This window comes from Triturus cristatus, chromosome 6 (assembly GCF_964204655.1).
Source record: "Triturus cristatus chromosome 6, aTriCri1.1, whole genome shotgun sequence".
NCBI lineage: Eukaryota > Metazoa > Chordata > Amphibia > Caudata > Salamandridae > Triturus > Triturus cristatus.
The window spans coordinates 393,100,243-393,116,167 of record NC_140589.1 but is presented as its reverse complement, the minus strand read 5'-3'; the positions used below and the strand labels follow the sequence as shown (position 1 = coordinate 393,116,167).

The 15,925-nt window shown below is 41.0% G+C and overlaps 1 protein-coding gene across 1 annotated transcript in view; it reads right to left on the bottom strand.

Moving 5' to 3' along the window:
• Window positions 1-15,925, bottom strand: part of SH3YL1 (SH3 and SYLF domain containing 1) — a 483,838-nt gene that overhangs the window by 181,244 nt on the left and 286,669 nt on the right. Inside the window, exon 7 of the mRNA XM_085610793.1 lies at window positions 2,989-3,151. Coding sequence (XP_085466919.1) covers window positions 2,989-3,151 — 163 coding nt within the window. The remainder of the gene's footprint in view (window positions 1-2,988; window positions 3,152-15,925) is intronic.

The window sequence follows — 15,925 nt, the reverse complement described above, 5'->3', positions numbered from 1 at the left end:
TGTGTAATAGGGAAGTGCCAATATTGCAGGCTACTAATCTAGTGGTGCGACCGGCTGAAGACGACCGGAAGGTAAGGTCAAGAACGACATTACGAGAGCAGATCGCCCAACAGAGGTGGTTAGCTGCAAGCAAGGGGTGGAGGAGTAACGCCGCAACCTCCATCCAGGGTCATGGCTGCAGGCCAGTGGCTCGGCGTTAGTTTGGTGGGTGGTTTGGCTGGTGGGAAGTAACTGGGGAAGACTGGAGTCCGGGAGGGAAGACAGCCAAGGGCCAGAATAGGAGGGCAGAGGGCTGACTAGCACTAAGAGAGGCAACATTGGTGACAAAGGCACTCAGTGTTTCATTGAGGGAAAATAAAGACTAAAATATGCAATAAAAGAGGAGACAACCTAGTTTTTTCAGTTTTCTCTATTACTTATTTTGACCTTCCATGTACTTATAAATACATTTTACTTAAAACTACTGTGGTGTTTGCGGGCTCATAACAAAGGCATTGAGGGGTCCAAGACATGGGTAAGAGACCGCTGTCCTTCTTAAGCTCAAGGAAATAGCAGGAATAACATCAAGTCCTTACTTCCTATGCCGGGACTCTCTATGGCTCCTTTGAGCAAAAGAGCCTGTACTTCCCAGCTTAAGATGACAGATGATTCTCTGACAGGTGTTCCACTGCAGGTCGTAAGTGGGTTGGGTTGAAAAGGAAGGGCAGGGGGTAGCCCCGTTGGACAATCTTCAGGACACATTTGTTGTTTTTGTTACCTCAGCAGGAAGTGACTGATCTACTCTCACCGTTGGCTGTATGCCACTAAGGGTGCACTAAAGGCATTTTGCCGTTGATGCAGTAGCAATGGAAAATTTGGAGGAATGCAGTCCCTGATAGTCAGGCCATGGCCCCAACTCAAAAGGGCTAAAAATCCTTTTGTGAAGATTATGGAGTCCTGTGCCGTCTATACACCAGGTATCTGGCATATCACTTAAGAGTGAAATTGTTGTGGAGATCGCAAGACTGGAGCTAACCGACACAGAACGTGCTGTGCCCAGCTTCCATTACAACTTTCTACAGTAGATTCCGCCTTATCACCAAACAGGTGGGAGCAGTCAAAAGGTATGTCCATTAGGGATGCCTGAACGTCTCCACAGAAGCCCTATGAGTAGCGTCTAAGCACCACACTAGTTTGTATTGCCCTGCCTAGATAATATTTGGTGTCTAGGCCCAAGCGGACGATCAGTTTGACATTTTTTAATGGTTTCAATAAAGGAAGCATGCAAGTCTTCTGGGACTGCAGGTAAGATTTCACCTCTCATGTCCCACAGGGCGCATAATACCCATGGAGGCACCTCATGTCAAAATACCTTATGGTTCCCCCTACTGGTGGACACCTGCACTACCAAAATATTAGGGTTGAATGCGGAGTCAGTAAATCCAGGTTGCCAGTACCAGGTCTATGGTGATGGAAGACTTGTCAGTTGAATGGGGGGGCGAGCAGAGCATGGCTTATCCGAGGTCCCCACCAGTGTGTCAGTGAAGGTCTCACTAAAGTGAAAGAGGTTAAGCTGGTGCCTGACCAGGTTGTAGGAATCTATGTGTGCACGCTCATTTTAACCTCAACAGTGGGGTGATGGAGATCAGGGACCTCAGCAGCCGTTCTGCAAAAATTTGCAAAAAGTAGCAGTTTCCTCTCTTGCTGGTCCAGGGGAGGAATCAAGTCAGTGTTTGATCAGGTGCCTAACTCACTGGCCACCTGTACCTACATGTATTAACTGCCTTTGCCTTAGGTGAGACAAATTGGTCCCCACCACTGTCATTTACATAAGGCTGTCTCTGATCAAAGTAAAAGTAAAAAAACTGGTGCAATGTGTATGGGAAGCTGCTCAGTAGTGGAATAGATTCCCTATAGGCTGCAGCACATCAAGATATGGACGAGGCCTCTGTCAAGACTAAATCGGCTCAGAATTGGGGAACACAAAAGGTTGTGGGTCCTCCTCCACATTGGTGCAAGCATTTATGTTGGGGGGCTGTGCGGGTTGCTGCGAAATGGCAATGCAAAGCCAGATGCAGGTTAAGGGGTCCCAGATAGTATTGAGGAAATATTTGCTGGCGGTATGCCTACGGAGAGATCCTGCCATAAATAAGCAGCATGGCCTCTTGGAAGGCTTTTTTTGTTGCAACATTGCAGATTGAACCGGGAACTCAGAGTGCATCTGGAACAGAGACTGAATAATCTTAGGTGAAACAGGAGAGAGACAGAGAGGCACAATAATGTTTTTCTGCCTTGGCTAGAAGGGGTAGAGCCCTGATTGGAGTTCTTTTTTTTTTACTTACAGGAAGACTTTAACCACATAACGTGTATTTGAAAAGCGCACGTTCACGCTGAAGAGCATTGTGGTACTAAAAAACAGATGTTTATTGTTACCCAATTCAATGGTGCTCATTTTATTGACCTCAGAAGGATGAAAGACTGAGTGGACCCACCAGGATTTGAACCAGTAACCATGAGGTCATACACAGGCCCCTACAGTGGACACACTAGAACACCAGACCAGGGAAGGAAGATTCGGAAAGACTTTGGGAGCGGGACGGGTCTGTGCTCTCAACTTCGATTTGGCATATGACCTGCGCAGAGCCTTCTGGTGCTTCACCACACAAGCTTTGCCTTATGACCTCTGATGGCTTCTGGGTTCATCTGGGCACAGTCGTTGCAGGCCCTGGAGTCATACATCGCACTAAAGGCAGCATGAAGATTTTTAACAAGCAGACTACCAATAAACAGCTGGGCTCTCTACTTTTAGGGACTGGTCCTATGAAGGGCATAAAAAGACAAGAGCTTGACCATCGACAGAAGTAAATTACTCTCACAGGCTGATTTGCCTTTCAGAAAAAGATTTGATTTGAGACATTTTGCACCATGGTCTTCTGACTATTTACCACATTTAACATTCAAACAGTAACTAAAGCAAAGTGAAAACCAGAACTTGTGAGCTACACAAACCGTTTTTTGTTCTTTAGCAGCTTTCCTCATATTGACACTTTGCCCTTCTCTTTCATATTGCTCAGTAAATTTGGAAAGAATTTCATACAGCTCCTCTGCTTGTGCAGGACGGGCTACATCACCAGACAGAATTTCACAAGCTCGGATTTCTTGGCAATAAAATCTGAAAAAGAATAGACAGTTATTTATTACAACATCATTAAAATCATTGTTAAAATAGACAATATTAATTTTGACAGCATGACGCTAATAGAGACATTTTTCAGATGTACTCATCAGTGCACTTGTACTCTAAAATCTTTATAAAAGGAAACATGATCTTATTCTTGGGATTAGGGTGTGCAGTTATGTTCATGTCTCAATCTTTCCAGATACCTTTACACCAGAATTTGAAGTCAGCATGATCTACTTGGAAAGCTTTTTTAATTTCAACATACCAGTTGCTATACTTTTTGTTGAAAAAAAGGTTCCTGCGTGGTTAATGCTGCTACTGCGTTCCCTCTGGCTGAAATGGAAGGAGGGGATCTCCTGCACTTTGACGCAAGAGAACGACAGACCGCTCAAGAACAAAGACAAAAGGCTTCTTGGAAACCAGTGTGGATTTTAATTGATAGAATAATCTGCAGCTTAATGGTGACGGAGTTATTCTTTTTGAGAGGTGCATAAAAGTTCTTGGCAGTTCCAGAATATGTCCATTAACTGTAAGCCTACAAAAAAGGTTTGCACAAGGTACAGTCTGAGTGTGCTGCACTGAAAATATACGCTTTGAAAGCACTTAAACAGTGAATCCTGCACAGTTTGAGACAGCCTATCTTACGCTCAATGCGGCCTACCTTATACTGGGTTAAAACAATTACTTGTTAAGTGTTTCTGTCATAGGGTGGGGACCTCTTAGCACTATGAGTACACAACACTCTTTGCCAGAAGCATCAACCAGGATTCGAATTGGGGACCCTCTGGTTACACACAAACATCTATGGTGATCGCATTAATCAACTGACTTTTCCTACCATAGCAATGCATTTCCCACAGGTTAAATTAACTTGGATTTCTTTTTTGGTTTGGCCCACCAGACGGCTTCTAGCTGCCTGGAAGACTAAAGCCTATTGTGGACCATTCTAGGAATTAAGTGGGCTTAGAGCTCATCCACTACTTAGCATTGGCTGGCTTAATTGACACTCTTATTTGTTTCCTTTCATCTTCTTGTTTTTGTCCCTCCTGCTGGAGGACAGGCTCTTTACTATTCGTTTGAATGGCTGACTTGTATCCTTCCATTGCTCACATTTTAGGAGCTACTTTTTTCTTTTCCATTAAGCACTTCATTAGAGTGCATGCCTTTTGTTGCTCTCTTTCTTGTACTGCTTTGCCCCACCCAATAACCATACCCCACCCGATGGCTCCCCCCTAACCCCCCCTCACCAGCCCCTACAATCCCATGCTACCCTCTGTGGTACAGTAAGTGCTTTTATTTTCCTTATCTAAAAAGTGTTTTTGAGCTAGAAAAAGTATTTTTTCCAATTATATATCTAAGTAACTGCCATCTAGGAATGGAAAATAAACGTAAACAAAATAAAACGGAGACCGGCAGTAGAGCAGCATATCAGGTGTCATGCTCACAGCAGGCTGCCTGCACTAATTAGGGCAGTCCGGCGTTCTTGGCTCCTAATCCAATATATACATGAGGCAGGGATTACAGCTTGCCAGAAATATCTTTCCAAACGCCCCATCAAATACTTGGAACATACCGATATGATCATTGCTATGATCAGATTTGGTCTCCAAAACAATTACTTTCTTTTCAATAGCAGTATCTACATCCAGACCCTTGATACGGCCATGGGAACTTGTTTTGCGCCCAGTTTTGCGAACTTGGTTCTAGGGGTGTGGGAAGAAGAGCTCAGGCAGGACAACAACTATAAAAAGGAGGTTGACCAAGTCGTGCTTTGGCTGAGGTATATCGATGACCTCTTCTTGATCTGGAGAGGCACGATTGCCGAAGCCAAAGGATTTATTGACAAACTCAATCAGAATGACCGCAATTTTGTTCTGACCAGTAACATCAGTCACAACAGTGTAGAATTTTTGAATACCAAGGTTGAAATAATCAACAACACCTTACAGACGAGATTGTACAGGAAAGCCATGGCTGGCAACAGCCTTCTCCATGCATTTAGTAGTCATCGTGACCGGTTCAAGTGGAGCATTCCCTATGGAGAATGCCTTCGAGCTAGATGCAATTGCAGCTCGGAGGAAGCCTTCGCCAGGGAACAGAACATCATGCTTACGAGATTCCCAGAAAGAGGCTATCCGGGTTGGGTACTCCGTAAGGCCACTAAGAAGGTTAATATCAGTAGGGAGACCGTCCTTGAGAACTCCACCAAGGACAGTGCAGATGAAGGGGAGGACACTCCTAGGGTGATTATGTCCTACAATGGTGGATCGAAAGAAGTACAATGCATTTTAGCAAGAAATTGGGATATGCTAAAGAAAGACCCCATTATTGGCTCTAACATCACATCCAGACCACTGATCACCTACAGGAAGGGATGCAGTTTGAGGGATTTTCTTGTACATAGTGACATCACAAGGAAACCTGACAGGGGTATCGATCTGCAAGGATTTTCCCCTGTAGCCACTGCAAGGCCTGCCGTGGTAGTCACATTAAGGAATACCTCAATACCAACAGTGGCAAGATAATCACCATTCGACAGTTCCTCACATGTAGCACTTCATATGTGATCTATGCTCTAGAATGCCCATGCAATCTCATTTATATAGGCAGTACAACACATATGGCTAAAAAGCACGTTCTGGAGCATTTGAGGGCAATAACGAAGAAAGACTAGCTACCCCAGTGCCCGACATGTTGAGAAATAAAAATTCAGACAGCAACAAGCTACAATATTTCATTATTGAACAAGTTGAGGTCAACCACAGGGGTGGGAACCGTGAGCTTATATTCAGAAAGTAAGAATCCAGACGCATTATTGAATTAGGAACACGCTATCCGAAAGGCCATAACTTGGATGAGGAATTGGCCATACATCTACATGAAGAGTAATGTTTGACCAATGTACAGCCCTATATGAGACTTTATCTCTCCCTGCAATCTCATTGAATCCATGCCTAAAATTCTGAGTGAATCTGTGCCAACTGTTAATGCTGTGTTTTCCGAACATATATTTTTCTGCTTACAGTTATGAGTCTATGTACATTATGCCTTTGTGAACATTTAATCCGATAACTTCTATCTTGTATCTTCTTCTTCCCCTCTTTCTACAGGAGGAAAGGAAGGGACAGTTTGGATGGAACCGATAGAGCAGGTCCCTACCCTTTTCTTCGTGGCATCATTCTCCTGGAATGGCATCTGCCGCAGATAAGACTGTCAATTTTTGTTAGTTTTCTTTCTTTTAGTTTTGCACTTTATATCTTTACATATTACACACTGTCATTATGATTTTCCGTGCCTCACAATACTGTGCAGTCTGACTAGGAACCCAGTTACCCACCAGGGGTACACTAGTGCATGCTTTCATTGTGCAAGACAATACTTATCCCACTGAGGGACACCATGTTGTGAGTTGAAACTGTCCAGATTGATCACTCACTTGGGGACAATACTGCAGAGCGTGCTTTTTACTGTTTACTCCTTGAGCACACTGTCCTGCAAGTAGAGATTTCAAGTGCGGTCACTGACACATTCCCGGGAGTGGGAGGCAACAATTGGTCCTTCGGAACATACTCCCCTAGGGATCTCATCGATTTGTGTATTCATACAATTTCATAATGCCATGTATATTTTGTATGTAACACGGAGCGCATTTGTTGTGCTTTTAATAATGAGCCATTCTGAGTTCAAGATCCAGTGATCAGGACCATTTTTCGAGTTGGGCACTATGTCGGCTAAGTGCTTTTCAGGCACGCTTTTACTCATTCCAAGATGGCGCACATTTTAGCATGCACTACGCTGTATTCACATTATGCTCATGGGCCTTCCATGGCCGTTGTCAGTTTCTGTTGATTGAATATTTATGAGGCTGTTTTGTTTCGTGCACTTTGTGTAAACAAGCCGTAAGGCGAAACGCATCACGACGGATTTATGACGGAATAAATCATTATTTTCCTTCCCTGATTACTTTTCTTTGGTCTCCGAGAGCCCCTGCGAGTACTTTGTGGGATTACAAATATTGGATTATCGGCAGCTCCGCCAACCCGGCACCACCTCTCATGGGACTCCGGCTTCCAGCAGGAGCATTGCGATACATGGATATATATTAGACATGGATCCATTTAATTGTATATCTTGGTAAAGGACTTTTTTTTTTCTTACATTGCAAAGGATGTCCTTGCCCAAACCAAGAAACAGGAATCGCTTCGAGGCAATATGATGACGTTTTAGTATTTAAATGAGCCTGGACCAAATTGTTATCAGACAAAACCTTTAATCTGTTTGGGTCGTTCACTCAGGTTCTCTTGACAGCTTCCGTTTTCTTCAAAACTCCTGTTTGCCTGATTGAATTGCCTGCTTCCTTGCTCGCCTATTTCCATAGTTTTTTTTTTGCTCTGAAATCAGATGTTGTTCAACTGAAACACTGGAATTCAAGGGATCGCTAATTGACTTCCTGCTGTTTCAGTTATTCTCACTTCTGGATCAGGGATTAGTCTTTAAGAGAGATAGGCTTTACCTAAGAGAAAAAAGAAGACCGGCATGAGCCATCAGTAGAAGAAAGGTGTTTGACAGATTAGAACACCTACCAACATTTCGATTCTGGTTCTTATAGGACCAGTAAATATCTTAACAACCCTGGTTCAAGCCTTGATCACCGAAAATACTGTTTTATGTGCTTCTTTGGCCCTACTACAGCAGGACACTTTGAATCTACCCCTTGCTGACCTTTTTCAACAAAATGCAAAGAACGTTTTGATATTTTTAACATGTACCTTCTATTTAAACCTGACCTCTATGCTACCGATGGATGCCAAGGTGGGGTTCGTCACCAGCAAATAAACAGGCAGTGCCCTGGCATGGGCTACACCTTTGGAGAATGGAGAAAGTCCTCTTCGATAATTATCCTGGATATCTTGAGGATTCCAAAATAATGCATAACTGGCATGATCAGTGGTACTCCATACAAGGTGAGGTACTGGTGATCTGCCAAGGCTCAATGATTATGCAAGCCTATATTAAAGGATTTAAACGTTTGCCACAGATACAGATTGGAATTATCATAAGTTATTTTCTATTTTCCAGGAAGGATTGAAGGATGTATTAAAGGATGAATTAAATGATGAACTGGCTCAGGAGCCTTGGCCTTCTTCCCGAGGGCTAATAACTCTTGTTCTACAAGTAGACAGCGAGATAAAGGAGCAAAGATCTGCGATAAGAAAGAATGAATTTTGAACTTTTCAATAATCAACTTCTATAAACCATGAAGGACAGACTGAACAGGAGGAATCTGTTCAACTCTGTTTGACGTGAAGACCCTTTCTGAAGAGGAAAAACAGAAAAGAAGCGTAATATAATACTCCAGTACACTTGAGTAACTTTAAGTAGCTTTATTGGCAACTCCGCATAGCAATATAGTCAAGTACATCTTCTCATGGCAACATTCAAATGTAACTGACCCCCCAAGAACTCCCACTCCCATAAGTTCCATCTTACCTCACAGTGATGCAAGATACATTCCAGACATGGAATGCATCAACACCACACATCCCCCTTGTGTATATAATGAACAACAGTGAGAGGAAATAACTATATACAATGTATTCTACGAAAATAAAACAATAAAAGGTTAACGTAGAACAAAATCTTTGAGTTTGTAAGGGGTGTGAATTACTCTTCCCATTCTACCCAATCTCCTTGGACCAGTTTCCACATATTCCTGTATTTCTTCAGGTGCGTTAAAGGTTTCCTGTGCACCCACTGTCTGTCCTTGCTCCATACCATCTTCAACTTCATCCTCCCACAACCAATCATTAAGAACAGGATATCCACCAACATCCTCTCCTTGTGCTTTTTCAATGTTACTACATTTAGCAATACGACTCGTGTGCCAGACACGGTTGTCACTCAGCCTTCCTCAAACATTCTACAACTCTTAGTGGTGTAGAAAATGCACTCTCCCCCTTCGGTACCTTTACCCATTTTTTTGTTTTTACCCAGTCCCCCACTTTTAATTCTTCCATCCTAGTGGCATTCTTTTTGTCAAAATTCCTTTTGTACACTTGTTGTGTCTTAATAATGTTTTCCGTGACCACTTTGGGTGACCATTCCACATGCCTAGTACTATCCATCCATCCCGTGTTACCTTTTGTGAATGGTTCTCTTCTTCGCATGAGAACAAAAGGACTAAATCCTGTAAGAGATGGTGCTAACCGATAACCCCACAGCATTTTTTTTAATCTCCATTTCCCAATTCTTCCTATTTTCACAAGCAATTTAAATAGTTCCTTTGATTACACGATTACATCGCTTAACTGCACCATTCCCAGAGGGATGATACACTGAAGTTCTGACATGTTGTACGCCATTCCTATTAAAAAACTGCTCAACTTTTGATGCTGTAAAGTGTGTATCATTGTCACTTAAAAGTCTTTTTGGTAAGCCTTCCTTCAAAAACACATGGCTTAGAAATTTAACAACGATATCCGCATCTGCCTTGTCAACAACCTCCAATTCTACCCATTTGCTAAACTAATCTATTAGAAAAATAATAAATTTACTTCCAGCATTCTTCGACTACACTGGACGGACAAAATCTACAGCCAATACATCCCAAACCATCTCAGGACATTCCATGGGTAATAACTGTGGTCTCATTGTCCTTAAAGACTTATCAGAATCTGCACATTCTTTGCACTCCCTTACCACTCTCTCCACTTCAAGATCAACTCCTGGCCACCAATAAGAAAATTTCCCTCTTTTGTTTGTCCTGACAATTCCAAAATGCCCTTCATGACATACTTCTAACACCCTTTTCCTCAAACCTAATGGAGGAACAGTTTTCCACCTCTAACTACAAATCCTGATTCAACACTCAACTAATTTCTTACCTCCCAGAAACTTCTTTCTTCAGCAATATCAGGGTTCTTCTCTCCCCAACCCTTATGAATCCTCTCTTTATTTTTTTTATCAAGTCATACTTCTCATATTCTAATATCCACTCAATTTTCCCAATTGAATTTATACTATCCACTCCTACAATTGTAATTTGATAATCATCCCAAAAGTTTGTAGGTACTTCTTTAATTGGTAAGGGTATTCTACTCAAACAATCTGCTACTTTGTTTTGTAGACCTGGTACATACTGTATTCTGTAATTGTAGTCTTGTAACCTCATTGATAGTCTTGCTATTCTCGCTGATGCTTTCACTATACCACTTCTAGTGAGCAAAGTCACCAAAGGCTTGTGGTCTGTCCTTACGTCAAACTCAGTTCCCCATAAAAATGCTCTAAAGTATTCCATTCCCCACACACATCCCAGAGTTTCTTTTTCTATTACAGAGTATAACTCTTCTATAAGTGTGAGACTTCTGGATGCAAAACCTATTACAACTTCCTTTGTGCTACCATCATTTTGCCTGAGTACAGCACCCAACCATTTTCCACTCGCATCCACCGTAAGTACACTTCTCAATTCTGGATCGAAACCCTTAATTGGTGTTGCATTACATATTTCATTTTTCAAACTCTCAATATTCTCCTTACATTTTCCGTCCCAAACAAATTTGCTCCTTTGTTTCAATAACTGTCTCAAATCATAAGCTTTCTCTGCAAAATTTCTTACAAATTTGGAGTAATACTCCGCAAGACCATAAAGAGGAACAACGTTCCTCTATTCTTTGGTTCAGGTGCATCTCTAATAGCTTCAATTAACTCTTTCTTTGGAGAAATAACATCTTTCCCAATATTATGACCCAAGTATGTTACTTTTTTCTTAGCAAATCGACATTTCTTGTATTCAGCTGTTAACCCTCTGCTTTTCAACATATTCAAAACTTCTTCCAACCTCTGACCAGTCCGAACGGCATTCTGACATACTGGTAGCATCCGAAAGGTGTTATTAATGATGTTATTTTCCTGCTCTCCTCATGCAGTTGAATCTGATGGTAAGCGGACGAATAATCCACCGTTGAGAACCATTTCATTCCTTTTGTTTTTGTAAGAAGTTCATTAATCTTTGGTAATGGAAATTTGTCTACTTGCATTTCTTTATTTACACCTTTCTATCCACACATAGTCTAATTTTTCCATTCGACTTGCGTGCGACTACAATTGGAGACATCCACTCCGAGGATTCTATTCATTCAATCACTCCAGCTGTCTCTAATCTATTCAATCCTTTCTTCAACTCACTCCTCACTACAAATGGTACACTTCTAACTTTGAAATTTGCAGGCACTGCATTCTCCTTGAGTATTATTTTATGCTTAAATCCCTTAAGTAGGCCAATTTTCCCCGAGAACATTTCCTTGTAGTCTTCGCACAGCCTCTTACCCAAATCATCATCTTCACTCAACACTAAAACTTGCTCTTTACTGTTTGGGTTGAGAATTATCTTCAAACTTCTCTGATCCTTCCCGCCTAAAACACAAGGACCATACTCTGCCACGTACATCCTTCCTTCAGCTTTACGCCCCTTGAATATAAATGTGACATCTCTGTACCCCACCATAGGAATACGCTCTCCTGTGAAACTCTCGGGTCTAACATCACATAAACTAAGTTCTTCTCTAATTTCACTCACGCATTTTTCCTTTCACATATCTAAATTTATAATTGTGTAAGGGGACCCTGAGTCTGCCACTAACACAACTTGCACCCCAGCCACTATGATCTCACAAGATGGTTTACTTCTTCCTTTGTTTTTCACCTCTAGAACAGCATCATTTACCATGATGACTACATCCTCCTCCTCCAAACCTTCTTCATCTGTCTCGCTTTCTTTTTGCTTTTCTGTCACACATTTAATCTTTGTAGTATTATCCTTTCTTCTACAAGCTCGTGCATAATGTCCAATTAATCCACAAACTGCACATTTTTGATCTCTTGCCCTGCAAGTACTACTATTTGCTAGATGATCATAACTTCCACATCTATAGCAGGTTAAGACACCTTGAGTTTCTCTTCTAAATTCTACCCTGGCCGTGTTGTTGGTCTTCATTTGATCCTTAAACTCCTTTACTCTCTCCTTCTCTGGCTTTCTTTTACTCACTTTACTCAGCATCTTTTCCTTTACTGCACAAACCTCTTCTTTTTCCTTATCTTCCTCTAAGGCTGCTTTCGCACACCTGATTGAAACTTCTGCTTTCCTCACGACAGCAAGTACTTTACTCAACGTACCATCCCCCATGGTCCATAATCTCTCTTGCACTCTTTTATTGTTAGTGAGTATAATAATCTGATCTTTTATTAATTCTTCCTCTATTTGTCCAAATCTACAACGTTCTGCCATTTTCTTTAGATTAGCCAAATAGTAGTAAATTTTTTCTTTCTGTTCTTGTTTTCTCCTGAAGAATTTATATCTGTCAATAGCAACACAAACTGTTGGTGCGTAGTATTTTTCTAAATCTTCTAAAGCATTAGCATAAACATCTGTTTCTTCCTCACTCCTTTCTTTCTTTTCCATTTGGATGTACTGTTTAATATCTTCTGGTCCTAAAGAATGTAATAAAATTCATTTTTTAATAACGAGTATTATGCTTTCATTGTTAATAGTGACCATGTAATTTAGAAAATAATCCTTCCACTCTTGCCATTTAATGCGTGGTTCACTCTTGTCTGGCAAGAAAGAAATTGGAGGTGTAAGTGTAAAAGTTTGCAGCATACATTCTCTTTCTTTTCCCGTTTTTTTAAAAGTTACTGCTAAAACCTCTATTATTCACCACTAGTAATTTTTTTCTTTTTAATTATAAAGTCACAGGTGTGCACATCACCGTAATGAATGCACACTTACTATTTCAATTAGTCTTGTATTTCAATGTTGCTACAGGTGTGCGTATCATTGTAAATCTATGCACTAAAGAAAAATAAATCAACTTCCAGAGACAGTACTCACTTCTACTATCATCAAATTCAAACAGGTGTGCACATCACCGATGTGTAATCCGTCGCTTTCAGTCCTTTCTTCCTATGCGATCACCTCCTCTTGCTCGCTTTTGCCTCCTCAATTATCCGGTGTGCACATCACTGATGTGCATTAACACTCCTCGTTATTTCCTTGAAGCGTTTTTTCCTCTAAGGTCGACTTCGACCTACTTTAAATGGCCGCTCAATACGTGTGATGTCATCACGTTATCCCAAACAATGATGACGATCCCACGTCCATTGCGCTTTACTCTTGCTGGCAAGCGTACTTCATCAGTTTTCTTTTTGTACGCCACAGCCGTCTCCTGTGCCTCTCCGCGCGACTGCTCGCATGCACCCTCCATAACTGCACACACTCTCGCGCTTCAGCTCGCGACAGCTACTTCACAAAGTAAGTCTCTTTCCTTATTCTTCATCAATTCACCTCGCTACCACACGCCGTGCCTCTTTAACTGCTGGCTTACCCTCCTTCTTAAGGTAGTCGCCTTTTATGGTAATTCGTTCTTCATTTTCTCTTCTTCCGTTCTCCTTTCTCTTTTTCTTTCCCGCTTGCGTAGGTTCCTGCAGAGTTGCCGCTCGCTCGTCGCCAATTTGTAATGTAATACTCCGGTACACTTGAGTAACTTTAAGTAGCTTTATTGGCAACTCCGCATAGTAATATAGTCAAGTACATCTTCTCATGGAAACTTTCAAAAGTAACTGACCCCCCCACCTCCCCCCAAGAACTCCCACAAGTTCGATCTTACCTCACAGTGATGCAAGATACATTCGAGACGTGGAATGCATCAACACCACAAGAAGGTAGTTAGGATTGTGCCTGTAATACGGTTGAAGGGGCAGCTTTGAAATGATTGCGCTGTTCCATACAAGAATACAGGAAACAAGCTAACACACCCATAAACCAAGTAGAAGTGGCAAGTTGTAGTCCTTTAACCTAGTCACAAATAAATCAGCTTACCTCAAGTTCTGGATTCCTAATTTTTCAGGCATCGTTAACTTGTGGTGATATTCTGTTTTGAAACTCAGTTCTTGATTGAACGCAGGGCATCAGAAACTTATATGGACATAGGGTGGGCCAATCACATTAATATTCCAGTCTGTAAAGAGCAACAACCACAAACATTTACAAGCAGTGGATGAAACTCTTGTGATTTCAGGACCCGTCCGTAAACAGACTAAAGTATTGAAACTAAAGATCGAGAAGGAAAGGGATTTACTAATGTTTGACCTGATAGGTACTCCTTGCACCCTATAATTCTTGATATCATTTATCCATCTATAATCCCTTATTTAACTGATCAGCTAAAACTTTTTTTATAATATGAATTCTTTGCCCACAATTTCATGTAAGGTGATGATCACAATTCCAGTTTGTTGCAAAGTATTCTTTATCCCATAAAGAGTGGAGAGTTCTCTAAAATTATTTAGAGAAAAATATTCAAAATGGACTGATTATACCATTTAAGTCAACAGCTGGAGCATCTCTCCTCTTTGTACCTAGGAAAAACTGAACTGAGTTACACCCCTGTACAGATTATCAAGGACCGTTATCCGCTTCTATTGATTTCTTAGATTTTGAATACAGTAGATTAAGAGATGATTTCAAACCTAGATCTTAGAGGTTCTGTAATCTTCTCGGAATTGGAGAGGAGTGGAAAATGGAATTTACAAGTCTGCTGGGGCACGCTGAATACAGAGTTATGCCATTCAGATTATGCAGTGCTCCATCTATTTTTCAAAGCTTCATGGATTCCATCTTTTCAGACTTACTAGTGCACAATGTGGTAATATATTTTTAAACGATCCTGATATTTTCAAATGATTTCACACAATATGAACAAGATGTAAAAAAGAAGATTTACAAACACTAAAATATAATACTCTTTCAACAAAACTTAAAAATGCCAATTTGACCTAGAATTGGTGAAGCATATTGATTTTGATCTACCCAAGGATGGAATAGCAATTGCTATTAAAAAGGTCATAAAGCTCAAAAAGCCTAACTTGTAGGAAGCCAGAATGTATTTGGCCTGACTTATTAGAACCACAAGTTTATAAAGGAACTCTTCAAAACTGTAAACCCCATCACAGAGCTGTTAAGAAAAGGAATGTCTTTTCAATGGAACTAATATGCATCACCGCCTTTTGCATCTTGCCGGATTTATTTTGCTTCATTTTAATGCTGGCCTTTGGAATCGGCACACTGGGACACTGCTGTCCCGTGCCCAGTGCATGGGCTCTGACCCCTAAAACATTTGAAATTGGCCAAACGTCTAATTGTCATATTTTACTTACCAATTTGTCCTTAGTATATGGTACAAGGTATACTTAGGGCCATTAGTTAAACGTCATTACTGGACTATAGCACACATAGTGCGAGAGTTAGTGTCACAGTGCAAGGCATGACTCAAGGCTTACTACTGTATCCTCTCTGTGCAGTTTTAAGAATGCAAATTCGACCTGACAATCCTAAACCATCCATTTAAATATTAATAAGTCAACCCTATGATGCATTAACGGCTGATAAGCCAGAATGCATGGTATTTAAAAGTAGGATATGTAAACGTTTATATGTAAATATGAAACAAGTCCTCAAACTGACAAGGCCCCAAAAGCTAATTTCACTGTAGAAGGGTTAGCTGGTCCATATGCAAGCACCAGGATATAATATTAACATTAATGAATGTTATCTTCACTTTACATTCTTAGACATTTTTAAATATATATTACCAATTCATTGGTAAAATCAGAATTTCTTACTAAATATTTTACTTAAGGTACATTTAAAAAGTCACCTTTTACCCGCCAAAAGCCTATAGAAGCCCACTGCATGAGCTGCAATCTAGG